Here is a 26,635-nt window from a genome sequence, read left to right on the forward strand (position 1 = left end):
GTAGCAGGAGAAGTCGCACACTTTAGGTTGAAGGCTAAAGCGGTTGAAAAAGTTCAAAAAGGCATATTTATATAAAATATTCCATTTTTTATGCTGACATTAGTACATTTTAAATATGTTTGAGTTGATAAAATCTTACTTATAATTTGTAAACTACTCTTACATCAAGTGCTAACTCACCTTGTAGTTCCTCTCTTGCTCAAAACATTCTTCAAATCGCCTGATCTTCCTACGCAGAGTGTGGATGTGTTTGTTAAGAATAGAGATGGACAGAGCGCCCTCCTCTGGCTCTGTGTGGCTACTGCAGCGAGCCCTGGGGAAGAAAGCATGTTCAAACGCAGCAATACATCAGATGAAATGACTCGAGTTTACTATTTTTAACTAATTTTTAAAGTCACCATGTGAAGGTGAATCCAGGGGGTCACTCACATGTGGATGTGTTGTGAGCTGGGGGGTGACGGGGCGGTGTCAGGGTCCAGGTTGTAGCGAAGACTGTGGCTGAGGTTCGGACACCTGGGCGAGGGAACGGGGCAGTCGCTGGTGGTCAGACTGGAGAGTAGCGGGCTGCTGGAAGAGTCCGGGGATTCGGCTGGAAGACCCTCGAGGAGAGAAACTGTGTTCATAACCAGGCTGGATGAAGACGTATCAGGCGACGGACTGTCGTCTGTAACAAAGGAAATGACAAAGTTTTAAAGACCTGAATTTATTTTTTTTCAACTGACATCAATAACTACTACTCTATCTTTTACAGCCTTTCTCTACACTGTTCTATCTTCTCTTCCGGTCTCCACCAAGTCTGGTTCTGCTCGAGGTTTCTGCCTGTTTTTTCTTAGCCACTGACACTCATTGAGATTATCTGGGACATTTTATTTCTCTTATAAAGGGTTATTTGAACTTTTTAGTGTCTTGAGATAACCTTATATAAATGACTTAATTACATACTTGTATTGATTTGACACTTCGATAAAGTAAAACTTTCGACACATAAAATTTCTGTTAGAGATTTTGAAAAGATGATTTCAACACCGTAATTGCAAGTGTTATTTGCAACACGACACAGGTTTTTTTTTGTATTGATGACAGTATGGAATAAAAATAATGAATAAATATGAATTCAATAAAACAAGATGAACAAAATACAAAAAAAAAAAAGAGACAATACATTACAGTGTCATTAACCAACTGTCTGTAACCAGGAGTACCAAATTCACATCCATTCCCTTCAAAGTCTTTATAATTGTTGATATCAATCACCTTTGTTTCCTATCTTAACACTGACATCATTAGAAGTCACGATACCAACATGAACATCATCTATTTTAATTTTGAGCAAACGATCCGGCGGGCCACATAACATTTGTTGGGCTAGATTTGGCCCCCGGGACCATTACTTTGGCACGTGGGATATATTTGTTATAAACCGTTATGCATATGATGCACCGATCTGTTGTAGACATGCTTCTGTCATTTCTATGTTTCACAAAAAATAATTTGCGCTCACATGCTAAATGTTTTTTTTACGAAATGTAATTCTTAATTGATTCGAGTCGTGCTGCATCATAATCATCATCATCACCTACAACTTCCAGACACACCCAGCACAGAGACGCTCAACATGTCGTGGAAGTTCAACACTCACCCGGCAGCGATGAGTCAACCAGCTCCAGTGCAGGCGACACGTGGAGTGGCGGCTTGTGGCTCTGCTGCAGGTTGGCTGCCTTGCTCAGAGGCTGGTAAAGAATCGTAGGTTTGTCCAGCACCGGCGGATCGTCGGGTGTCGACAGAGTCGACTCCGAGTCCGCCTCCAGCGCCTGCATCTTGACCGAGGGACTCTGGAAGCAGAAGCAGAACATGGCCTCTGGGTGGGAATCACTGGAGTGTCCTTCAGGGTTTTTCACGCGTCAAAGTCCATCTCTACGAGGAACACGTGGTCCTAGAAGTGGTCAATGATTTTGTCTCCTCCCATCATCGATGGATGAGTCACTACGACTCCTAACCTCTGGAGGCGAGATCTCAGGCGCAACAAAAAAAAGAGGTTCCTTAAGCCGGAGCTGTTCTCCTCGGCATCCCCGGCACTTGTGCTGCTGAACTGCCGACACATGGATTATTCATCGTGCGTGCGAGGAGGGGTGCGGCGGGAATACCACTCGTTCATGTGGGGGTGTGAGAGTGCGCAAGAGGAGGAGGAGTGGCCAGCTACTCTATATGATGAGGCGTTTCCATGGCAACGTTGTCCGAGCAAGCCCTCTGAGAGTATTTGATGTTCTCCCCTGGAGTCACCCGACCTTGACTGAGAGCCATGAGCGTCAACCTTCAAAATATGATGATCAAAAACACTGTCCGACCTCCTGATGCATGACAAGTCTTTCTTTCCTTTTTTTTCCCTCTCACTCTGGCTTCTCATTGATAAAAAAGTGCGTCACACAGCAGAGGAGGGGAGGAGGAGGGTGCTAAGAACACACATCATTGTGACACTCACACACAAGGTAGCACGGTTGTCATAGATACGCTCTGCTAAAATAACTGCTCATTTGTCTGGAAGGACTTCACGGTGGAAGGATTTGCGTCAGAGCGGCTAATCTTGACTCTGCAATCATTGTGTCTGTTCAGAGAGCCACGACATCATCATCATCATCCTCCTCTTCCTCCCCCTTTTCTGGAGGAGGAACAGACATTGTTGCAGTCCTGACACACACACACACACTTCCGCAGGAACATATGAAGGATGTTTGGCTATATTTTCTTCCCAAAAAAAAAAGTCACGTAGGCAACTGCCCACATCGTGTGACATCATCTTAATGCAAAGGTTTGACATACAAAATATGCTGTGGATGATGACCTCATCTGTCAGGCTGACACATCAATAGTGCAGTATTTTTCACTATACTGCTTCTATATTTAAGAGCATTGATTGGTATTGATTTTTTTATTGACAATATTAAATGCAAATATAAAAAAAAAAAAAGTGTTTCAATTTAGAGGCGGCAGCAGTCAATACGTCCTATGCAGCAAGAGGAACAATAAACTGAAAGTGACGTTAGACGAGAGGATACAGTCGACTCCAGCAGCTTTTAAAGATGATGTTTAACTTCGTCAAGTGGTCTGTTAATTCTGCAACACAAAAGTACTCGACAATACTACAAATATATACTACAGTCTCACGATATATAGCTAAATATATTTTGCCAGTACACACCCCTATCAGGACGGTCATTATTGTTGATTGTTTATCTCACTATTTTTTATTATGCGTCTTGTCAACCACTCTGATGGACCCAACAACCAATAAAGCAAAGGAAGACGAAGATGGCTTCATTGTTAACATGTTAAGATATCATCTAGTATTCTAACAAATGGAAAATGCACTTATTTAACCCTTGTCTTACATCAGGGTCAGAGACAACTCAAGGGATACCTTAAACACATTTGTTTTCTGGCCTTCGGGTCACCTTGACCCTTAGAGCACACAAGCGATAAAGATAAACCCTGTCTCTTCTGTCATATGTACTCATGAGCATTACAAGATCTACTAACCTCACACTCCGTTGGTGCTTCTTCTCCTGGTGGGCTGTCCTGCATCAGTCTAGAGATACAAACAAGCTACAATTTATTTATACTCCACAATATTGCAATATTTATCAAATAATTTCTATATTGAAAGGTTGAATTTGTTTTTTAATAATGGAAATTTAAAGATTGATTATCTTTTAAATACAATTTATTTTTTCTACACATACTTTGATATTCTAATTCCAATCATTCTAAAGTGAACGTTCCAAATGAAATTCATTCATTTGAAATTTGTAGATTTTTAAATTCATTAAATATATTTTGGTGGTATTAGTGCAACCATCTTATATTGAATTTTTATAGCTATGAAAATAAAAGTGAATTTATATACAAAATATTTTCAAGTTATTGAAACTAGAATAACAAACTAAAATATATATGCATTTTTAAAATGTTTTTAATTACAATTATAGGAAAGTAATTTTAAACTTTTTAATAAACAAATGATTTAATTCAATAATAACAAAAGCCTTAAATAAAAAAATAAAATAAAATGAATTAATAAACTATTCAAAGCCATTGAATATTCTGATAGCCCTGATTTACTTTTATATGTTACTTTGACTCGTGGCGTCACAGAAAAACAAAGACGGGTCACACCAGTTTGTTGCACACGAGCCACACTGTGGCAAGTTTGTGCTATTTGGACTGGAATCGTATCAACGCATGACTGTGGGCTCCACCGTGCTCCCATAACCTACTTCTGAAGGGACCGCAGGGCACAGAGATGAGTGCGACTCAAAAAGAATCAAGGGGGGTTGAGTAGGAATCTTATTCGAGGCAACAATTCGGAAGCAAAAAAGTATCTCCTTAAAGCCGATGTGTCAAACTCAATCATAACAATTTGAATTTAAGTCAAACAAAACCTATATTTACCTGATTAGTATAACTCTTATTGTTGACATAGATCATATCTGTTCCTTATCTTAGAGACCGAAATCTTTATCACCCTATCATCATCTACACTGATTCTGATTAAAAAAAACATCCTGCAGGCCAAATAAAAATCACCACCTGTTTGACACGTGATTCAGAGGCAGCCGAGGACCATGATATTCATGATGGTGCAAGAAGTTTCCTCACCTGCCTGGACACACAGTCAGACTTCTCGCTGGTGTTTCTCTCCGGTCTGTAACATCCTGGAGAAACAAACAAGGTGATTTGAAGACTTTTACAGCTCAATCTTTTGGTACTTTTGTTTCCTTCAACCTGAGTTTCACTGTTATTTAAAAGTGGCTTTAATATTGTTGTTATCCATAACTCTGTTACTTGTCTTATCTTGCTGATATTTCCTGCTCATTGTCTTTACATTGAAATGTAATTTTGATGCCACGAAATGATTTACTGCAACTTCTTTTTCAAACATTAAAATGCTTCATGAGACACATAATGAAATAGTTCAGCGGGCCACATAAAATGACCTGAAAATGGTCTGGATTGAGCTCCTGGGGCCATGGGTTTGATATGGGTCAGAGAGGAAAGTTCATTTATTTCTCTCCTCGCGATGACCGTTTGATTGAATTTTTTCCTAAACAAATGCAAATTAGTTGAATTTCCAGCAGTGAAAGGGAAGATAAACACAATGAAATGAGAGAAATAATGTGAAAATACCATCAATTAAGACATAGAGACTGTTTTTGATAACAAATAAAAATAATAATAATAACAAAAGATGTGTTAATTCAATCTTCTACCTCATCCTTAAGGTCCTCCTTCTCTACCAGAGTGACCCCTGGGATGCGTTCTTCACTTCTGTTGATAAATATATTCATCGTTTCAATTATAAAATTCAATATAATTATAATAATACATTCATAATAGTCTGAACATGACAGCTCACCTCTGTGTGGTGTCCTCTGACGGAGCCCCCCGGGAGCTCAGAGATGGACCGGTCTGTAGATGCTGCGCTGGTGTCGGGTCAGTAGGTTGCACGTGGTCTGCCTCTTTTATTTCTCCTGGCTGCTCTGGGAGCAGCCGATGAATGCCAGCTCTGACGTCACCGACGATCTCATGACCCTGCTCAGTGTCCTCACTGTGAAACGAGATATGACAACAAACATTTTTCACTGTCCTTCAGAACGAAAACACAAACGACTGAGAAATGTGTGTGGCCATTTTTCTATCCATCTATATATATATATATATTGTCTTTTTTTTATTTTATTTATTATTATCTGCTCGTCCGTCTTCCTGAGCATGTTTTTGTCTCTGTCTTTTAGTGTGTGTCGATGTGTTACTGTGTTTGTGTGTCTGTCCTTGTGTGTAACTGTGTCTTTGTGTGTGTGTCTTTGTGTCCATGTGTGTCTGTGTGTGTCTGTCCAATTGTGTGTCTCCCTAATCCAGTATATGTGTTACTGTGTTTGTGTGTCTGTCCTTGTGTGTAACTGTGTCTTTGTGTGTGTGTCTTTGTGTCCATGTGTGTCTGTGTGTGTCTATCCGTTTGTGTGTCTGGCTAATCCAGTATATGTGTTACTGTGTTTCTGTGTCTGTCCTTGTGTGTAACTGTGTCTTTGTGTGTGTGTCTTTGTGTCCATGTGTGTCTGTGTGTGTCCATCCGTTTGTGTGTCTGGCTAATCCAGTATATGTGTTGCTGTGTATTTGTGAGACTGTGTGCATTTGTGCGCATGCTTGTTACAATTTTGCGAAAATTAAAATGTGAGATTTACACAAGCATACACGCACAAAAACACACACATTGCATGCACAAAAACATTCACACACACAAACACAGAAAAGAAACGCAGCAAGTTTGTTGCCGGTCAGGACGGAGGCAAAAAAACACACAAACTTGAGTGAGTAACACAAGGCCTGCAGGCATAAAGCCTCTCACATCATATGAGACACACACACAGCAGTGAGTGAGTCAGCGGAAGCTGCAGCATTGAAGTCAAAAAGTAGGACAGTGTGTGTGAGTTAAGACGAACACATGTGTGTCGTTTCCATCCGAGCAGTTAGTGTCATTTAAATCAGGAATGTTAAGATTCAGGAATGTTTGGTTGAAATATTGCCAACGTGTTCTAAAACTCTAGATAGAAAACTATATACTGTATATATATATATATATATATATATATATATATATATATATATATATATATAACGGTATATATATATATATATGAGTAGAGTCATGTTGCTATGGTGACCTATAAAGACGTCAGTATCTCTGTAAGGTTCAAAATAAGGTTTGAGGGGTCAAATCGTGATGTCATCATGTCCAACAGAGAAAAGAGCAGTTTGCTGCTTCCGACTGGAGTTTTATTGGATCAGAACCAGAGTCGTGATGACGCAGCAGCTACTGGTGGACAGATGCGAGTGGGCGGCTGAGAGATGAAGCCTGTTGATGTTTGTTTGACTTTTGAAAGCTTGGAAACAACACGATCAACAGAGTTACTGTCATGAGCTAAAAACAATCTTCTGATGATTCTCCAGCTAAGAAGAGAAGATGGTTCATCATGTGTGTTTGAAACACATCTCTTGTTTGAGCTGAATCTATTCAACTCTGGTCAAGGTCTCCCTGTAACATTTTTTTTTATCGATTACAAATAAACTTACAAATAAAGCACAAATATTGTGGTCGATTTTGTAATATTTTTGTTGTTTGTTTTTTTATCCCATTTAAAATATAATCTACAGTGGCCTAGAAGTGCAAAACAACACATAACTCATGTTTAGCTCTGAAACCAAATAAAAAATGTCTGAAACCAAAATTAGAAGAAATTGTACATTTGGTTGAAAAATTGTAAATTTGTTGAGATCATTTGTACATTTGTTTCAGAGTTAGTGCAATTGTTTTCAGGAACTTGTAAATTTGTTTCAGAATTCTGTAAATTAGTTTCAGAAAGTGGTTTATTTGTGTCAGGAAATAGTAAATTATTTTCAGAGTTTGTATACAGAATATTGTTATTTTGTTCAGAGTTAACAAAACACATTTACAAAAGAGTTTATAAATTTGTTTCACTGTTTGTAAATTTAGATTAAAGAGATTTAATTGTGTCGTGGATTTAATTGTTAAAAAAAAGGTTAACTTAACCTATCATTGTCTTAATTGTTTTTAATTTAAAGATGGAGCTTTAAACACCTGTTCCCTTATTTGTTAAACAACATCAATCGTTAAACTATTTTGAATTTAAAACCATGTCACTCAGGAAGTAAGTTAAGTGTAATTGATGTCTTTTTTTGTCACAGAGACAACGTAAAGCTCATGTTAATCATTTATATTTTACATTTCTTCATATACTACAGACTGATTCATGATCTTTGATCAAGAAATGCTGACATCGAGTGGTTCATAAACAGGTGAAAATTGAAATAAAAGAATCCTGTGGAAACAAAAGTATATCTACTTGTTGCATAATCAGCAGGACTATTTCAGAATGGTTGCATCTTTCAAGATGTGACAAACAGAGTATGTCTACATTGGTTCATTAGTTGTTGAACAAAGGGATGTTTGTACCTGTGGATGATCTCGGGTCCTGCTGGATCAGAGCAGCTTGACACGTCTGACCTTCCTTCAGGTCCACAGCTGCTCTGTTGAAGCTAGGGCAGATGAACACAAACAAATATTGAAATAAAAATAAAACGACAATAAATAAAGCTCACCTTTACATGTGGAAGTGCAAATAGAGAAGGAGGCGGAGGTGAAGAGGAGGAGGAGGAGGTGGAGGCGCGGGAAGATGGAAGGAGAGTTTTGTGATGCCTCAACAGGTGCAGCAACATGCCGTTACACACACTCTGCTCCTCAAGCATCCGAGGTCCTGCTGGGACACTAAACACATAAACCTCGAGTCAACAATGTTGCTGCAAGAATAAATAGAATGCTGCCATCTAGTGGAGAGCAACAGAAACAGCAGTGAGAACAATATAACATTTAAGTAAGTAATAAGTAAGTAAGTAAAGTTATTTGTAAAGCACCTTTTTCTAGACCACAGATAAAAACAATACACAGTTAAAATATATACGTTAAAATGTCAAGACACATAAGACAAACACAGGAGTCCCAGAAAATCAGAGAAAAGCTTGCACAAATAAGAATGTCTTAAGATGTTTCTTGAAGTAGACTCCATCAAACGCAGAGGAAGCGGAAGAACATGGGAGTTAAGCCTGAAGAAAATGTGACAAAACATATTAAAATATTTCTATGGATATATCCATTAGTCAGTTTCCTCAAGAACATTTTCTAGAAGATCCCACATACAATTAGCACCCAACATGTTTTTTTAATACAAAATAAGTACCAAAAGTAGAATTGTTTCAAATGAGATAAATAATTTGACCGTTCCGAAGGCTATTACAAAGACACTGTTTCTTAAAGTGGCACGACAGAAGGCAGGTGACATCCCTCCAACTGTTGCAGGAGCCAAGGTCTCAAGCATGCAAGTTTCAACACAATTTGATCAGATTACATTTGCTTTTTGGGGTAGTTATATAGTGGACACTACAATTGGACTCACCAGCCCGTCACGCATTATAGATGTGAATCAAAATTTAAAAAATATAACCATAATGTAAATTGGTTCTTATTCCAAACTGAGATGCAGTCATGCAAGAAATAATTCAACCACACTTCAACACTTTAAACAAATTTAAAAACAACGCTTGATGAAACATGTTTTCCTGATAATAACACTTCAGTTCTTACATCAATAACTCTGAAATTGTACTGACAACAGAAGTGATTTTAGACATTCCATGTTTTATTATGAGATACGGGTCACAATACAAACGTTTATTACTAAGGTTGGAAAATATTTTTGTATGTGAAAATACAAATATTTAGATGATTTTTAAAGAAATCAAAAATGTATCTTTTCATAAAAAAAGGCTTTTGAAAAAGGAAAAGTTGCTGAAATGACCTGAGCGATCACATCAAGTTGTAAGAATGAATTTGTAAAAAAAAATATATATATAAGATGAAGTCCAACAGTGACTATTTTTACACATTTCTCCAGCAGTGGCCACTTGTTTACCACACGTTCTCCCCTCACTAGCGCTATCCATCACAAATTCTTACTTCGCATTCGATGCTAAATATTGAGGCGCAGACACAGGAGAGAATGTGAAAAAGTATTAATAGCGGCGTGTTTACGTCAGACATGTGCCGGCGGATCGACGGGTTGGCTTGTCACATGGATGACATGAGAGACTCTGACATGCTGTCGAGAGGAAAGTTCGGAGAAACAGTGAGCTGAGTGTCGCCAACATGTGTCTGTTACACATGAAACCTTCTTATCTGCAGCGTTCCCAGGGAGGATGGGCGAACTAGCAACACACTCAGCTGATGTCAGCGAGACAGAGAGAGGCAGTTACATTTATTACCCTAAATGATAAAACACAGAGGCCAATAAAGAGGAATCATTCTATTTGGTGCTGGGCCGGAGATTATGATTTACAATTTCAATTTCGAACACTGCGGGGAGCCAGAAATAAACATGTTAACCCTTGTGTTATTTAAAATGAAACTAAAAGTGAAAAAATAAATGTGTTTGTTGTATCCCTTGTGTTGTCTTTGGATCAAGATGAACAACTGCATATGTATTTCTGGAAGCCAGGGAAGTCAATCACCTTGACGCAGAAACAACACAAGGGATACTAGAAACACATTTGTCTTCAGGCCTTTGGGTCACTTTGACCCTGAGATAACAAAATGATTAATCATGAACTCTTTTACAATTCATTTTAAGTTGCTAGTAAAGCTAAATATACGTTTTACATTTATATTTCGTATTTTATCTAGATTATATTTTTGTATTTTGCATATTATTATTTTTATTTTATCTAGATTTAGATCTTTTTTGTTTTTTGTATTTTATCAAGGTAATATTTCATCAAGAAATTGATTTTTATATCATTTAGTTATTTAAAATGCGCCTTTCTAGACCAGGGTCACACAGCACTTAAACAAACAAAAGCAATACACATTTCAAAAAATACATACAAATTTAAAAGTACTGTACATAACTATCTATCAAATGTTTTGCCAGCTAAAATGAATAATAATCTGAGGATCATTCTGGATCATTGTGAACCTTTAAATTAATTTGAATCAAAAACATAATTTAAATGAAATAATTCAACTTAGAAGAGAAGAGATCTTGCTTCATTTAGAGAAAACGACAAAGCACATCAGATAACGTCTCTCAGGGGTCACACGTGTTTACAGTGATGGACGACTCCTGTAAACAGGACATGTGTCATCAAACACATTCCTGGAGCAGAGGAATGTGTTTGCTAATGAACCTCGGGAAAGTGTGTTTTTACACAACATGTGGGCAACATCCGTGCGCCAGTGTAAGCATGTAAGCAGCTCACTTACTGGAAGATGCACGGCCCGAAGACGGTGGCCAGGTTCTCCAGAGGCATGTGGTTGAACTGACTGTGCGCCGCCACTCTGGCCAGGAAGTGGACCAGGTAAGATAGAACGCTGATGTCGTCGTCCCGTAGGAGGCGGAAGGTTTGCCTCAGTGTCCGGTTCAGCTCCTCAACATCTGAGGACACTAATAACGAACAATAATAAAAATAATAATAATAAAAATTTCAAGCCACATTATTGTTGTCAAGAATAAAACACTGAGGCGATGCCGTCACCAGGCCTCGGTCTGAGAAGCGTTCCACTTGTTCAATAAAGAGTGAGAAAAAAAGAGTTGAGTGTAAAGTAGACTGAAAATAGGTTGTCAAATATATAGTTGGTGATCACAACAAAAATTAAAGTTAAACACACTGAAAAAAAAGCAGCCTTTCAACTATTGAATACAAGTAGAACACGCAATTAGTATAGCTGACTTAATAAAAACTACCAGAAATGCTGAAATCGATATATTATATATCTTTACATATGACAGCAAAAGTATGATACGCCAACATCGACTTTTGAGTTCTAATCCTGAGATATAAAGATACAATTATTTACACGTATTAACAGTTAAAAACACGGCATATGCTTAAGAGAAAACATGTAAAAAAAAACAATATTCAACAGCACTGTATCGAATAATTAGAACAAAATTGTTGGCTTTCAAATCATATTTTATTTTTTTATAATAAATAAAAATAAAAATGCTCTGTTAATTTTAGTGTTCTGGGCCTTTAGATGGCAGCAGTCTTTATGTGCTCCAGCGCTAAAGGAACAATAAAATCCCTCTAGATCCCGGCGATGACTGAGGATGAGAGGATACAGTGGACTCCAGCAGCTTTCAAAGTTGATATTTGGACATATTTTGGTTTCAATACAAATGAAGCAGTTACGACTTCGTCATGAGTCATGTGGTCTGTAAATTCTTCAACACCAGAATCAAGTACTAAAAATACTACAAATATATCCTTGTTACTACAGTATCAGTATATATCACAACATAGGACGATAAGTAACAGATGAACGAGTAAGTAGATGAATACTTCTCAAGCTGTCGATCAACTGTTGCTGCTGAGGCTCAGGAAACAGTGGGCGCGGCAGTTCCCGGAAGAAGAGTTTAAGGAGGGAGGCAACCGTGGGTACATCTCCCTCTATCTCCAGGTCCACCCTCTCCCCCTGGTCCCAGCGTTGTCTCAGCTGCCTGGTGCGAACCACTGAGCCGCAGAGACGGAACAAGCCTCTGTGATGCAGCCCTGAAAAGAAGCAGTGACATTGACCAAACATGTGCATGAAATTGACTCATTTTACAAGTTTTATTGCATTGTTTTACTCGGTTTAAAGTAATAAATGAGAGATTATAGATCCTATTTTTAAATTCTCCTTTTTTCTTTTATCAATATAAATACTTACATGAGCGATTATCAATCTATTTTAATTTTCAGATGCTTTTATTTGTTTAAAATACTTAAATTAGATATTATACATTTTATTTTAGGTTATACTTTTTTTTGTTTGTTTGTTTTCATTTAAAATGCTTAAATGACCTGAGAGAGAAGCCAAGAAGACTCTTCATTACCGTGTTTATCCAGGAACGCCACCATGTCTCGTAAAACCAGAGGGAGACCACCGTCCATCTGTCCATCGTCTCTCAGGGTCTCCAGGGTGACCCCAAACACACTTGTGTGGAGCACCTTGGGCTCCGAAGCCAGCATGGTGCCAGCAGATTCTGGACTGACTTTAGCAGTGGAACGCAGGATTCTCACTGAGGATTTGTCGTTCTAAATCAAAAATTCAAAGAGAGAAAAATGTTGTTACTGGTGTTATATAGATAGAACTTTATTGAACTTTAATGATCCCTTAGGAGGGAAATAGTTTTTCAAATTAGCACACAGCAATACAGACGATAATTAATAAAAATAAAAATAATAACAAGAACAAAGTATCTATAAAATGAAATTACAAGATGACAAGATAAAGAACATAGATCAAAGACAGCAGCATCATGAAGGACTTTATGTACCAGACGGATGTTGGAGAACCTTATCAAATTGTCAAAGCTCAAGATTTGATGTTTTTTAAGTAAGTTGTAAAGGTGGTAACAGGTTTTTGATCAAAGATATAAGCGAGTTCGAAAACAATTGCTTTTACATCAGATTTTTTTAAGCTGAACAAAATATTGAAAAAATGGCAATTCTAGCATCTTCACCTTTTAAAGTATGTATTTTTATAATTACTTATAATTACAGAGAACATATATCATAAGCAGGATTGTAGCTTATATCAGGTTAGCTTAACTGTTTGGTAAAATTGGTGACTTCATTAACTAGTTGTGTTGTTGACTACCCAATATAAGTTAGCATCATTAGTTGCATCTAGGATCCACTACTTTAAACTCAACAACCAGTTGGCTAAAACAAACAAAATTGAATCAGCATCATATCATTCATTTGCTAAATTTAGCCTTTATGGAGTTCCCGAACTTTGTTTACTATCAATAATCGTAGTAAAAATGATGAATGAATATTACAAATAAAAATGGTAGAAAATGTGCCTTTATATCAGTTAATAAATAAATAAATGGTACATAAAATGCAATGAGGACATTTCAAGTGAGGAAATTCAATTGCTCGTCACTGCTCTAAACTGACCAACCCAAACTTTTCCTGGAACAACTTAATAGTTGTCTTCATAGAAATGTATAAATGCGCCGCCATCTTGGTACAGAGTCATCATAGGCACCGTCGCATTAACAACTACAGGGAAAGCGGTACTTCTCAAACTTAAAATACAATTATTCGCTGAATTCTGGACCGATTTTCAAATGGTTTGGTCCGTTCAAATTGTCCTACATGTAGCTATGATACAGGGTGCTTGGATTTTAAAATGACTAGTTTCGTTACTAATTTTGTCAGCAGACGAGCAACTGTCAGAAGATGCCGGACTTCTGTGGGCCTATGGATGCTCTGATGAGTGGAATATATAAAAGATATCTCATGGGATCTTTAAGGGGTATTAGTTTAGTAAGTTTTGTAAGGCTGAAAATAATTATTGTTAAAGCCTTGACATGCAATCTGGGAATTTGTGTGATCTAGTGTAATTTTAAAACGAATCTTTAGCTCTTTTGTAATAAATTGTTTTTGTAAATCTATTGTCCCAAATCAAGTTGCATCAGAGTCAAAAGTATAATTTCCAAGAGGGTTTTATTTAAAAATCTATTACTGAGGTAGTATCAACAATCAACTGTCATTTGTACGCTGCACTTCTTATTACATTGCAGTGATCCTAATCATAATTTAATCACATTTTCTCAATAGAATATTTCATTTTAAACCATTATCTTATATTGTGACATTATCCTCAGTATACCTTTCATATTTGTTTCATCGATCACTTCAAAATCGTTTTTATATATATAGTAAAATATTCCTTCTAATAATGTCTTTCTATCTGGTCTGAGGTTTGAAAAACAAATCACGTGAAAAAAATGCACTATAGGAGCGAGTGACACTGTACCAAGATGGCCGCCCTGTATACACACCACTAGTGGGCGACAGCAGTCGATGCGGTGTCTATGTATATATATATATATGTATATGTTTGTCTTAATTGAACACTAGGTGACAAATAAACCTTCTAAACAACATCTGGTTAAATAGGGAAGAATTTAAGATAAATATTAACAATAATTCTCAATATATGACAAGTGTGGATATTGTGGTCATAGAACAAGATACATCGACTTAATCGACAAATTCAGAACAAAATATTGACAATAGTCGAATTGAATATTGTTGTACTAATTTCATTCAAATTAAATAATTTATAATGTATTTCGAGGTAGAAATCGTCGTTAAATAGTGCTCGAGTCCCGGTTAAACTTACACAGATCGATAAAGAAGCGCTGGCTCCCATTCTCAGCTCATCGGACGAAACAAGTTTCCATTCTTAGTTCCACTTCCGCCTCTGTGGAGGCTAGAACTCTCGAACTTCCCTCAGATTCGTTAGACGACGACAAAAAAAATTCATTTGTGAACCGATGTCGTTGTGAAATGAAAAAAACCCTAAAGTGTCTGCATGGACGTGGAGCTCCTCCTGATGTTAAATCAGCTCGCTGGGAAATGTGTTTGACCACGTGACGCCTGTTACTATGGTGACGTCTGCTTTGGTTGCCAGGGGAAAACGTAATAAAGTAAGATGCTGACGTGAAGATGACAGTATTTATTTGTTTGTTCTGTGTACATTTAGTATCTGTTTAAAATATTTTAAAGACCGATGATTAATTTGATTGATTTTTCTCATTTATTTCATTTTTAATCTGTTTTAAATACTGAAATGACGGATTGTATTTTTAATTTTTAGTTGGGCTTGTTAAGTGAGTTGTATTTCTAGTCAAAGGGTTGTTTGAGATAAGTTGGCAAGTGAAATGATGAACAATATGAACCTTGAACTTTAAATGTACAATCCAAACATTTATTGGAACCTTCAAAGGGGCAGTACAGCAGAAAAAACAGACATAAATATGATACTTTCTTAAAAATCAGTCTTTTCTAAGTCAGTACTAGTCATTGGCTACTCTGTCTGCACAAAGTCATCAAAAAAATAATAAATTTAACCACAGTTACAAAATCAGAATCCATATCTGGAACCTTTAAAAACACATTTCAAGTGGTATATTAAACAATGTTCAAGTGATTCTAGAAAATACTATTGCAAATATGTTCATTACAATTATCACAATAATAACAACATTTGCAGCTTTTAATGCATATAAAAGTCAAGAGCACAAACTAGTCCTAATACAAAAGTGAGTCGAAACAAATACAAACATTATAGAGAAACAAACAAAAGAGAAAAAGGACCAGCCTGGTCCCAACAAAACAACAAAGACATGCCACAGTGGGAACCATCATGCCTTTTTTCTTTAGAAAATGAACTCTTCAGTGCAAGTCAACGAAACATGATCCCAAACAGCAGCTTCTGTATCTTCAGAAGAGACGAAACATGTGGACGGAAAAGGCTTTTTCGTTGTTCAAACAGGCATTTGTGTTGACAGGCAATAACTATCATTAATGCTTTGGTAAGATACATAGTGGTGACGTCTACAGATACAAAAAAAAGGACGTTACATATATTTTTTAAAAGCTCTCGTAGTTCATCCCTGTATTCTTCAGATTGTGCATTTGCATGGTAGTCTCCAACATCTGTTCTTAGCCTGTCCACGAACAAGATTATTGACCTCGTAAAATGAGGCAGTAATAGTCGATAAACACCAGCTCTGGACTCATTGAAAGATGTGTGGTGAAACCCTGAGAAACGCAGGCGAATAAAGAATCCTGTATTTCATAAAGTTTCGTAAGTCACACCTGGCAAAGTGATCCAGACGTCAGAGGACGGCAGTCGGCAGTGAGAGAGGAGTTTTTGTTTTGTTTTTCATGCTACTGAAGCGACTTTGTCACAGTTGCTGGTGTAGTCCACGCCGGGTCTGTCACTGTGCTTCCTGGACCAGCAGGGAAGTGAGAGGAGCGAGAGGATGAGCGCCCCCAGCAGCACGAAGGAGCCGCTGAAGTAGAAGGCCAGGTCGTATGACTGCGTCCAGTCGAAGAACCACCCTGGTGGGACACAAGGAGAGAGACTGTCAGTGACAGTGGTCGATTTAAAAGTTATGTATCCTCTATCTAGTCTCCAAATTCAAGGTTTGTCTGAACTTGATTTTTTTCATACATAGAGTTTAATTTTTTTTAAATTCACAGCTTTTAAAAATTCAGTATGAAATTGGTATTATCTGGTGGCACTGTTATACAAACATTTTATACTGAATTTATGAGACTATGAATTAAAAAATATTGAACTTTGAATTATTGGAATAAGAATAACAAACTCTATGTGTAAAAACAATTTAATTAATTTTAATTCTATTCAAATTAATAATAATTCAGAAAATATTTCAAGTTTCAACATTAGAAATGTGAACTTCTTTTACTTTAACAACAGTTCCAAAGCAGAAAAATATAGATATGGGTCCAGTATGCTGGAACCAACTTTGGTGTTAAACCAGTAGATGTTTTAATGTTGTCTCCTTTCATTTTCCCACAGTGGTGCTGGGATTAAATCTGTTCATTTTATATATTGGCAAGAATCTGGCAATACAAATCATCATACAGGGCCTAACTGTAGGATCAAGTATATATGTGTAGTATTGTCGAGTACTTGACTCTGGTGTTGTAGAATTTACAGACCACACAACTCTTGACAAAGTCGTAACTGCTTTGTTTTGAAACCAAAATATGTCCAAACATCAGCTTTAAAAGCTGCTGCAGTCCACTGTATCCTCTTGTCCTCGGTCATCTACAGGATGTTGCGATATAAAATCGCAATCGGACTCATACTTCCTGTTACGAAAAGTATACAGTTTGTTTTGTCCTGATATTTATTTGGCAAAATATTTTTGGTCCCTTGTGTAATTAAGTTTGACACCTTTAGTCTAGATACAACATTTCAGCCAACTTATGTCATCTATGAGCTGATGCTAACATTAGACCTGGAACCAAAACTACCTACCTACAACAGGAGGTCCAAGCATGATCCCAAACCCCCCAAAGAACATGAGCACTCCATGAGCTTGAGTCAGTTTATCCAAGCCCACGATCTGAGTGGTGATGTATGAGGTGAGGGTCCAGTTCCCGGAGAAGAACCCCAGGACCACACAGAGGATCTGGAGGCCCAGGTAGGTCTTAGTGACGGGGATGAGGAGCAGCGAGATGGCGGCCGCAAACATGGTAAAGGCGTACAAGTAGATGCTGTTGATCCACCTGATGTCCACCAGCATGCCCAGGACCAGTTTGCCCACACATGTGGCGATGGCACTGATGGAGACCAAAGGAATAATGCTGACCTCCTCAATGAGTCCTTCACTCATCGCCACGTCTTCGATCAATAGCGTCGGTGGGAATGCCCCCAGGCTGAAAAGGAAGATGGCGATGCAGAACGCCACCATGGCCTGGTCCTGCAGGATCTCACTGATGGATTGCACATATCTCGAGTATGCCTGCTTCTTCTTTTTAATAATCTTCATGATGCCCAGACCGGTCAGAAGGTTCCCCGCCTTCTTCTCGGTCTGAAGGGATAAGTCTTTGCCGTCGATACTGATCAGCAGCTCCTTCACGGTCAACGTCTTGTCTGGAGTCGTGACCATGGAACCGGGCGTGACCCTCAGGTCCTCCGGCGGAGGCTTCTCGAAAAGCTGCTTCTCCGTGGTGCGTTCAAGAGCCGCTCTCTGTTTGAGGTAGTAGGTGGGCACGATGAGGGGCCTCATGAAGCTGGCGCAGGCGATGAGGTTCAGCGCCACGGCTCCGACGATCAGCAGACAGCCGCCCAGACCGAAATGCAGGATCAGCTTGGTCTGAGCCGTCGCGTAGATGAAGGTCCCCACGCTGGTGCCTGCAGACAAAAGTTTTGTTCACCACAAATAATCACGTGACAGTATTGTGAGCCCACAGACATACTGGTTACATCATTTCTCAGGTCAATCGTTTTGACAATTCATGTTAAAATAACACGTTTGACAACAGGTATAGAAACAGATTGAGATTTTATACCTAATGTTTTATTTTTGTTCTTGTTTTTTTAGGTTAAGCCTATAGAAGTTTATCAGTGCCATCATTGTTTTTTTTAATATGTTAAAATGTTTAAATCATCTGTATATTGAAAGTTCAATGGTTTTTGTCAATAATATTAATAATTTAATATAAATTAACATTTTCAAAATTACGTTTTTTTTTTATGCATAGATCAGAGTTTGAAATTGAAAATGCAATGTTTTTCAATTCATAGCCATTTAAATGCAATATAAAAACCTTGTTATTATAGTCCCACATATTAATGTGCCATAATATTTAATTTATTTAAAACAAATTAAACTTTTAATGAAGAAACTACTGAATTAAATTATTGAATTTTTTTTTTTAATTATTTTTAAACATTTCAATAAAAAAGTCCAATATCTAAATTGAAATCTTTAATTCAACATTTTAATATTCTGATGGAACTGATAGGATTGACATTCTAAACCTGAAAGCCGAACAAAAATTAAATATAAATTATAAAACCTTAATCTGTTTCTATAGTCTGTTAGAAGTTTGAGGTGTTTTAACTGCAAAAGGATGTCATATGTTTGACGAACCCTGCATATTCCGACATTAGAGCAAAATGCTTTTTTAGGCTTAACCTTAAAAATAAAACTTTACCAACCACTGCATTTACATACTGTATATATATGTTTCATTTTAAGGGTGTATTTGATGTATTTTTATCAAGCGTCAGTAGAGGGCGCAAAAACACGTAATTTCGCCTTATTTTTGTTTTTCCAACTTATTTTCGTTTGAATCTTTCAAATTTGTGTTCTCAAAAGTCAAATCCAGAGGAGGTGTCTTTCTTATAAACGTCTACTCTGCCTCGTTTCCTCTCGCTTGTTTACCTGAGCTTCAAGCGTCCCGGCATACATGAAAGAAGTGAGCCAGAGAGCTCGGGGCAGCAGTACCTGTGGTGACGATGCCGAGGGCGAGGCCGCGTCTCTTGTCAAAGTACTGACAGGTGATGGTCAAGGTGGCGGCGTAGACCAGACCGCAGCCCAGACCTGTGTGCAGAGAGAGGAGGGTTCCATTAGAAGCTTTTCATCTCCACAACAACACAAACATCAAAACATTGTTCTGCACTGATGTTTTTACACCAAAGAGACATCTTTAAAAAAAAACATATCTGTTGCAAGTTTCTGATCCACAGCTTGCTACACGCTTGGCAGCTTGACACAAAAGTAGCACATTTGTGAAGTCACTAGTCTGGTATGCTAGGATTTAAATAATGATTAAATGATACAAATAATTTGTGAGGCCACTGTGCTAGCTTAGCATGCTAGGATTTAAAATCCTGTTTAATTTCAATTAATTTTAGTGTTTGTGGGGCCGCGATGCTAGCATACAACTGAGCTTGCTAGATTGAAATGAATTCAAATGAAACTTTAAGATGTCGCTATCAAGGACTTGGTTACATGAAGGAAAAAATAGGGACTCCAAAATGATGCAACACGACCCTTAAATTGCAATTATATGTATTTTTTTTATTCCAGAAGACAAATATTAATTTTCATTTTTGCTGTTCACCACTAAAATTCTAAATCGTGGATTTATTCATGTATTATTTTTTATTAGACTTAGATTGTGTCATCTTGTTCTTTCTCTTTATTTCACCTTGTTCTTGTTCTTATTTTATTTTATTTTGATTTATATTTTATAAAAAAAATTGCTGTATGTATTGACTATTGGAAAAAAAACTATTTCCCGAAAGGAGACCTCCTGATGGATCAATAAAGTTTTACCTTACCATACCTTATTCGATCAAAGTTTTTTTTTGGGATGTTAACTTAAGCTTTTGCTGTAGGTTTTCACTCATTGTTGTCATTATTATGTGGCGCATTTTCTCTACTTCCAAAAGTAAACTAGTCTTACGTCTTTTTTTTAATAAATACTTTGATCCGGGAGCATAATGGTTACCTCAAGCCACATTCCAGCTCCAATAATTTTGAACCGGAGTGTCATAAACCTCCAGTCAGTGTTATTAAATCCTAACTGTACCATAAAACTAACTTCTCTTTACTCTCAGTTACTTCTTGTGTGTTTCATGATTCTCAGCGTGTCGGAGGCTGTTGACAGCACGTGGGGGGGGTCATCTCCAAAATAACATCTGAGCCGTAAACACGTGGCACGTGCCGGTGGAGGAGCTCCGTCGAGGAAGGGCAGCCTAAAAATAATCATCTTCAAATATGCATGTCCTGCAGAAAGACGGTCTGACTGCATCAGCCACGGTCCAACTGTCAGCTAATGTACGCCGACAGGTGGCTGCGGTCGCTCCGGTGCGGCTGCTGGGGGGGAAATAATGGGTCACATGACCATGTCGGGTCCGAAACCATTATGCTGTGTCAACATCTCTGAGTGGTGCAAACTCAGGTGCTGAAGCTTACACCTCGCCGTGACGTGTCATTCATTAACCGCTTATGCAACCAGACGTCCAGGACTAAGAAGATTTGGTGGGTCATGTGACCGCAGCCAGACTTTTCCCTACATTGATTCCGTGTTACTCACCGACCACAATTCCGTAGGAGAAGATGAGGAACTGGACGTTGGGAGCGAAGGCACTGAGCATGAGGCCGCCCGCCACCATCACGCCGCTGAAGATGGTGACCGGGCGAGCGCCGAAGTTGTCCACGCAGGCACTGCAGACTGGACCTGAGCCACACAAATATGAGACGTTAAGGGACCACACTGCTCTTCAATGACCCGAGGTCATCGTCTCGCCAGCTTGTCCCTGGACTCCTTCCATGCTTGCTTATGTCTGAGATTTAGGAACTGTAGACTCAGGAGTCATGTTACCACACAAGTACCAGGGTTATGGTGGTGGCTTTTTTCCCTTTTTGTCTTTTTTTAAATAAAATAAAAATAATTTGCTCTCTTTATTATTAATATTAATATGCTCAATTTAATATATGAGTGTTTTATTTTATTCACACATTTTATTTATTTATAGATCTAAACTAGACCCTAGAGATGTTGTATGACTCAGACATCATGTGACTTTTCCTGTTGACAGAATTGGCCCAATGCCCAAGGACACCTTGGCCCCTTAACCCCAAAACAAGACTCTTATCCGTGTTTTCCGGATTAAACCAACAACCTCAGGACAGGCATTTTGTTTTGAGTCCGAATAATAATGAATGAAATTTTCCACTTTGTGGGGTTTATTGTTAATTTTTAGCGATGTTTTGATGAGGCCTCATGAAACAGCTGATGAGACATCATGATACAATGTTTTTATTTTGAAAGGCCCCAAGTTTAAAAAATATGCCTGTAAATAAGTAGATCAGAGCCAAATATTTTAAAGTAGACAAGGTATCATGATACCTCATCAACTGTTTCATGAGGCTTCACCAAACCATCACTAGGAAAATACTTTCTTCTCTAGAGTTCAGTCTGAATTCCTAAATATATACTTTGACTAGTGGCGGGTTAATGAAACCTCATGAAACAGTTGATGATGTGTCATGATACAGCGTCTACATTTTAAAAAGGCCTCTAGATGGTAATTTCAGTTTGAAATCAACACCATTAAGTTAGTGGATCAAGCCTCATCACTAGTCATAATATACTTCAATTGAATATATATTATACTCTATATAAGTTACAAGAGATACAATACAAACTTATATATCGTGATTGTAATATAAACTTATGATATATTTCATTTGTTTGTATTCATGTACTGATTTTATGTAATCAGATCTTGTTGATTTATTGCGTCAGACTTTGATCCAGGTGAAGGGCGGAGGTGTAAAGTTGAATCATGTTCTGAAAATCAAATATTGCGTTTATGTGTAATACTTCCTCCTGCCCGACATAAAAACATCCAGTTCACATCAGCACTTTCCTATCAGAGGTGTGACTCTTCATGTCATGTTGACTGTCTGAATACGTAACAGTTTACACTCACATTCAGATGAAGCGACCATTACGACATAACATATCAGGGATCATAACAATGTATATGATTGTTTCCTTGTATTCTAATACCAATAAAAAGGCCAATATTTATATCAATTACATAAATTATGAATGTAAAATATGATGATACATATTACAATATATTACACATACAAAGTATAAAATCATTTGTAAATACAATTATAACAAAGCAAATAAATATTGCCTGCTATATTTAAATATAATATACAATACAGTAGTTATCATTCATTTATTTGACATACTTTCATGACAAAGCCAATAATAAAAAAGGTTTAAAATAGAAAGAAAATAAAATGGTATAAAGATAATAGTAAATACTAAATATTTCATTTTGACAATGAAAGGAAATTGTTTGAATAGTGCCATGATAAATAAATAAAATAAACTAATACAAATGTAGATGTATATATAATTATTATTAAGTATTTTAAAAAACAACAATTCATATTTTAAACATTTTAAAACACACTTAAGTGATAATAAGGTCCTCAACATTAAAATTGCAATTTTCTAAAAAACTCACAATGAGGCAGGATTTGGATTTCTAGATGTTTGATTGACAGCTCCCACCAACACACAAGGGTTCAGCTCAGAGGGCAGAAGGTTCAGGTACTCACTGGCGATGAGGCCCACTCCGGCCACGAGGGAGCCCACCCAGGCGGTCATGCCCTTGCTTTCCTGGAAGGCGTCCAGCCACTCGGGGTAGAGGACCCCCATGGACTGAGGGGACCCGTAAGCCAGCAGCTGGGCCATAAAAGACACCCCGACGATGACCCATCCCCATCCTCCGTCCAGAGCTTTGGTGGTCATGCTGGCGCTGCTGAGGATCTTCTACGGACACTGGATGAATCCCTGCGGGTCACAAAAGAACAGCATGAGTTGCAAAGTTCAGCAGAGTGTCATCAGCGTAGAGGCTTCCTTGACCTTTTTTTCCAAGTTGGTGAAGGTTTCTCCGGGGCCTGGCTGAGCAGGCAGGTGACCCGAGCGAAGCCCTGAAGAAGCACTAACCCCTCGGACCAACTGGCCTTTTTGTTCCCCACCATAAAAAAAACCACACCTTGGAGGAGGGGAAAGTGAAGTCCCCCCTTCCTGTCCCCCCTTGTTCATCCCTCACCCCTCCACCTACAGCTTATCTCTGAGCATAGAAGTTTGTCTGGATCGTGAGTGCGCATGTGTGACTGCATCTCGCACTGCAGCAGAATTAACCCTTGAGGCTCGTCGGGAAATAAAACTTCTAATGGTGGTCAGGAATCATCTTTAACAGAGGGATGGATGGAAAGGCGCTCACCTCAGTCCGCTCCACAGGCGCCTGCGTGGATGGGGCGTCGCAGCAACTTTCCATCCAGGATGAAGCCTCGGCTCGTGACCCGCTCGGGTGGATGTCAGCGACGGAGCGAGACTGGCGTGTCTGCGGCTCTTCTCTCGCGTCAACAATACCAGCGCTGGCAGCTCGGCACCGCTAAATAACGGGCGACGAAACCGGTTCAAAGCTGTTTCTGCTGGTCCAGGAGCAGCAGGAGCGCAGCTGCTGGAGGAAGGGGAGCGTCCGTGTGCGCGCCTGGAGCGCGACGCGCACACGCACTGAGACACGCTCGTCGAAGACCACGTTTCATGATGCATTTTGTAAATAAAGAAATGACATGTGAACGCGATCAACCATTTATATCTGTCATTGTTTTCATCTAATATATCACTATGATCAGTAAATTATGTTTCCCATAAACGAACATTTATTTTTCATATAATCATAAACATATATATGTATCCTTACATTCCGACGATTCAAGACTAAAGCTGAATGAATAAATACAAATATTGACAATATTGGGATTTCATGAATCTTGTGAATTAATTTTCTTACATATAGAATTCTTTTTTTTTTCGGTGAGGTCTAACAAATGTAAATACATAACAAGGAATATTTTTGTTCACAACCATCTGTACCTAATAAATATACATTATTCAATCCCTTTCATTTAGATTTAATAAAATCATTGTGATTCATTATTTCTGTATTTTTATATTCATTGATCTATTATTATATGTGTATACATTTGTGACTGTTTTATTTTATTTGCCATTACCAACACTGTTTTATCTTTATTTAACCACAAACACTGTAAAGACTTTATCTGAAGCTGAATAAATAAATACATATTGTCAATATTGGGATTTGACTAATCTTGTGAATTAATTTCCTCACATGTAGAATTGTTTTGTTTTTTACTTGGAGGGCACACAAATCAAACACATTTCTTTACATTTATTATTATTTATTTCCATTTTAATTAACAACTTTGGGTTTTTTTTGTTTTTTTTTACGTTATATCTTTATTTTAACCAACAATACTTTATCTAAATTAATAGGAACATATATGGTGTATAATGGTCTAGAAAGGCGCTATATAAATAGAGATTATTATTATTATTATTATTATTATTAATATTGGTTTTCTATTAATCGTATATATTTATTTTCCGATATTCTGTTTTTTTTGGATACAGTGTTCTTAGTCTCAACTTTTCAAATTCAAGTTCCAATAATTAATATCTCTGTTTTTAGTAAATATTTCTATTATCACTAGAATTATTTCATATAATCAACACTATTAACCCTTATTTTCCCAGCAACGCTGCAATGTATTTATACAAATAAATTATAATATAATGTCAATATTGGGATTTAAACAATCTTGTGTTTTTAATTTCCAGAAATTCTTTTTTTAATTGAGGGGTCACACAGATGTCAATAAAAAAAATACAATTTATTTTTCACTTCACTTCATTTTTTATCAATTTCTGCCCATTCGTCTGTACTTATCAATTTGAAGTTTGACATATTCTTCCCCCCCATGTTCAATTATTTGATTTTTTTTAAATACATTAATTGAATATTAGGTGGTTGATTGTTGAAAGTTATGTATAAAAAATAAAAAATAAAAGACTTAAATTTAATGTGTTTTTTTTAAAGAATCAGATACAAGAAGAATAGAGTCTTTTTCTCTCCTCCCGAACAATCCTTTTCTTGTTGTTACTGTTCCAGCAGGCGAGTCGTGGTCCATTTGTAAAGGGTGAGGGGTCAGAGGTCGGAACAGGCTCTCTCCAGGAGCAGTTGTATTGTCCCCACCGGTCCAGTTTGAGCTGGTTTAATAGAAACCAAATTCCCCCCAGCAGGGAGCATGACCCGCCTGCTGGTCAGGAATATCAGGTAGAATATATCTGTGTATTTTTAACAAGCACAAGAAAGACAGTTTGTTAACATAAACCACCAAATACGGCCTGTCGAGTGATTTCATGCGGCCCGTAGGATGGTTGGTTAAAATAAATCAAAGCGGATTAATGTTCATGTTAATATGTTCATGTCTATATTTAACATAGAATTAAAGAGTTTAAGATAAGTGATTGTGGGTGTCAACAAAAATAACTGATTTGTCTGGTGAAGTGATCGGTAGAGTTACTGTGTGCTGGTGGCATTTGTAAGTAAGTAAGTAATTTATATTTGTATAGCTCTTTTCCAGACCAGGGTCACAAAGCGCTTAAACAATCAAAACAATACTCAATAAAATATATACTTTAAAGGTCAAGATAACACAGACAACAACACAGGAGTTCCAGAAAATCAAGGAAAAGCCTGAACAAATAAAAATGTTTTAAGATGTTTCTTAAAGGAGTCAGTAGATCCATCAAGCGCAAAGAGAGAGGAAGATCATTCAAATCTTATGAGCAACAGCCTGGAAGGATTTCTCTCCTCTGGTCCTGAACCGTGTGCGAGGAACCATCAGTCGATTCTGATCCACAGACCTCAGAGCCCAAGCTGGGGTGTAAGTCTGGATCAGATCAGTGATGTAAGGAGGAGCCTGACCATGAATAGCTCTGAAAGTAAGAACCAGAATTTTAAAGTTGATCCTGAAAGAAACTGGAAGCCAGTGAAGAGTTTTAAGGATCGGAGAAATGTGAGTTCTTCTACTAGAGCAAGTCAGAATTCTCGCTGCAGAGTTCTGTATCAACTGCAGATGAGACAGATCCTTCTTGTTAAGACATGAAAACAAACTGTTTCAATAGTCCAGGCAAGAAGACACAAACGCATGGATTATAAGATCCAGATCATGCTGTGACAACATTTTCCTAAGTTTAGAGATTTTTCTCA

The 26,635-nt window shown here is 37.7% G+C and overlaps 2 protein-coding genes across 3 annotated transcripts in view; both read right to left on the reverse strand.

Annotated features, from left to right (window-relative positions):
• Positions 1 to 15,019, reverse strand: part of LOC148069687 (protein FAM13A-like) — an 18,783-nt gene extending 3,764 nt beyond the window's left edge. The window contains exons 1-13 of the mRNA XM_087802061.1: positions 14,804 to 15,019; positions 12,498 to 12,699; positions 11,965 to 12,174; positions 10,886 to 11,066; positions 8,173 to 8,338; positions 8,027 to 8,109; positions 5,411 to 5,602; positions 5,265 to 5,322; positions 4,654 to 4,709; positions 3,535 to 3,583; positions 1,640 to 1,832; positions 430 to 664; positions 181 to 313 (exon numbers count right to left, since the gene is read on the reverse strand). Coding sequence (XP_087658187.1) covers positions 181 to 313; positions 430 to 664; positions 1,640 to 1,832; positions 3,535 to 3,583; positions 4,654 to 4,709; positions 5,265 to 5,322; positions 5,411 to 5,602; positions 8,027 to 8,109; positions 8,173 to 8,338; positions 10,886 to 11,066; positions 11,965 to 12,174; positions 12,498 to 12,699; positions 14,804 to 14,833 — 1,788 coding nt within the window. The 5' untranslated portion in view covers positions 14,834 to 15,019. The remainder of the gene's footprint in view (positions 1 to 180; positions 314 to 429; positions 665 to 1,639; positions 1,833 to 3,534; positions 3,584 to 4,653; positions 4,710 to 5,264; positions 5,323 to 5,410; positions 5,603 to 8,026; positions 8,110 to 8,172; positions 8,339 to 10,885; positions 11,067 to 11,964; positions 12,175 to 12,497; positions 12,700 to 14,803) is intronic.
• A 397-nt stretch (positions 15,020 to 15,416) lies between these two features.
• Positions 15,417 to 24,019, reverse strand: LOC148069688 (monocarboxylate transporter 9-like). Of its 2 annotated transcripts, none has more exons than XM_087803143.1 (6): positions 23,777 to 24,019; positions 23,106 to 23,340; positions 21,055 to 21,198; positions 19,458 to 19,553; positions 17,480 to 18,358; positions 15,417 to 16,530 (listed from the first exon to the last, which is right to left on the reverse strand). In XM_087803143.1, exons 2-6 carry the CDS (start codon positions 23,296 to 23,298, stop codon positions 16,352 to 16,354), a joined length of 1,491 nt encoding a protein of 496 aa, XP_087659269.1. In that variant the 5' UTR covers positions 23,299 to 23,340; positions 23,777 to 24,019; the 3' UTR covers positions 15,417 to 16,351. The 2 variants fall into 2 exon arrangements, with proteins under 2 accessions (XP_087659269.1, XP_087659270.1); XM_087803144.1 differs by lacking the exon at positions 23,777 to 24,019 and adding an exon at positions 23,413 to 23,466.
• Positions 24,020 to 26,635: the final 2,616 nt, after the last annotated feature.

The sequence above is a fragment of the Callionymus lyra genome, chromosome 11 (assembly GCF_982586985.1).
Source record: "Callionymus lyra chromosome 11, fCalLyr1.hap1.1, whole genome shotgun sequence".
NCBI classification, from domain to species: Eukaryota; Metazoa; Chordata; class Actinopteri; order Syngnathiformes; family Callionymidae; genus Callionymus; species Callionymus lyra.

Bases quoted from the DNA above. Each gene is read 5' to 3' on its own strand.
- LOC148069688 (XM_087803143.1), bottom strand. From the start codon at position 23,298: ATGACCACCAAAGCTCTGGACGGAGGATGGGGATGGGTCATCGTCGGG. The intron at 21,199-23,105 runs GTGAGTACCTGA...TGTGTGGCTCAG, and splicing joins CGGAGTGGGCCTCATCGCCA to GTCCAGTCTGCAGTGCCTGC. The intron at 19,554-21,054 runs GTGAGTAACACG...CTCTGCACACAG, and splicing joins CTCCTACGGAATTGTGGTCG to GTCTGGGCTGCGGTCTGGTC.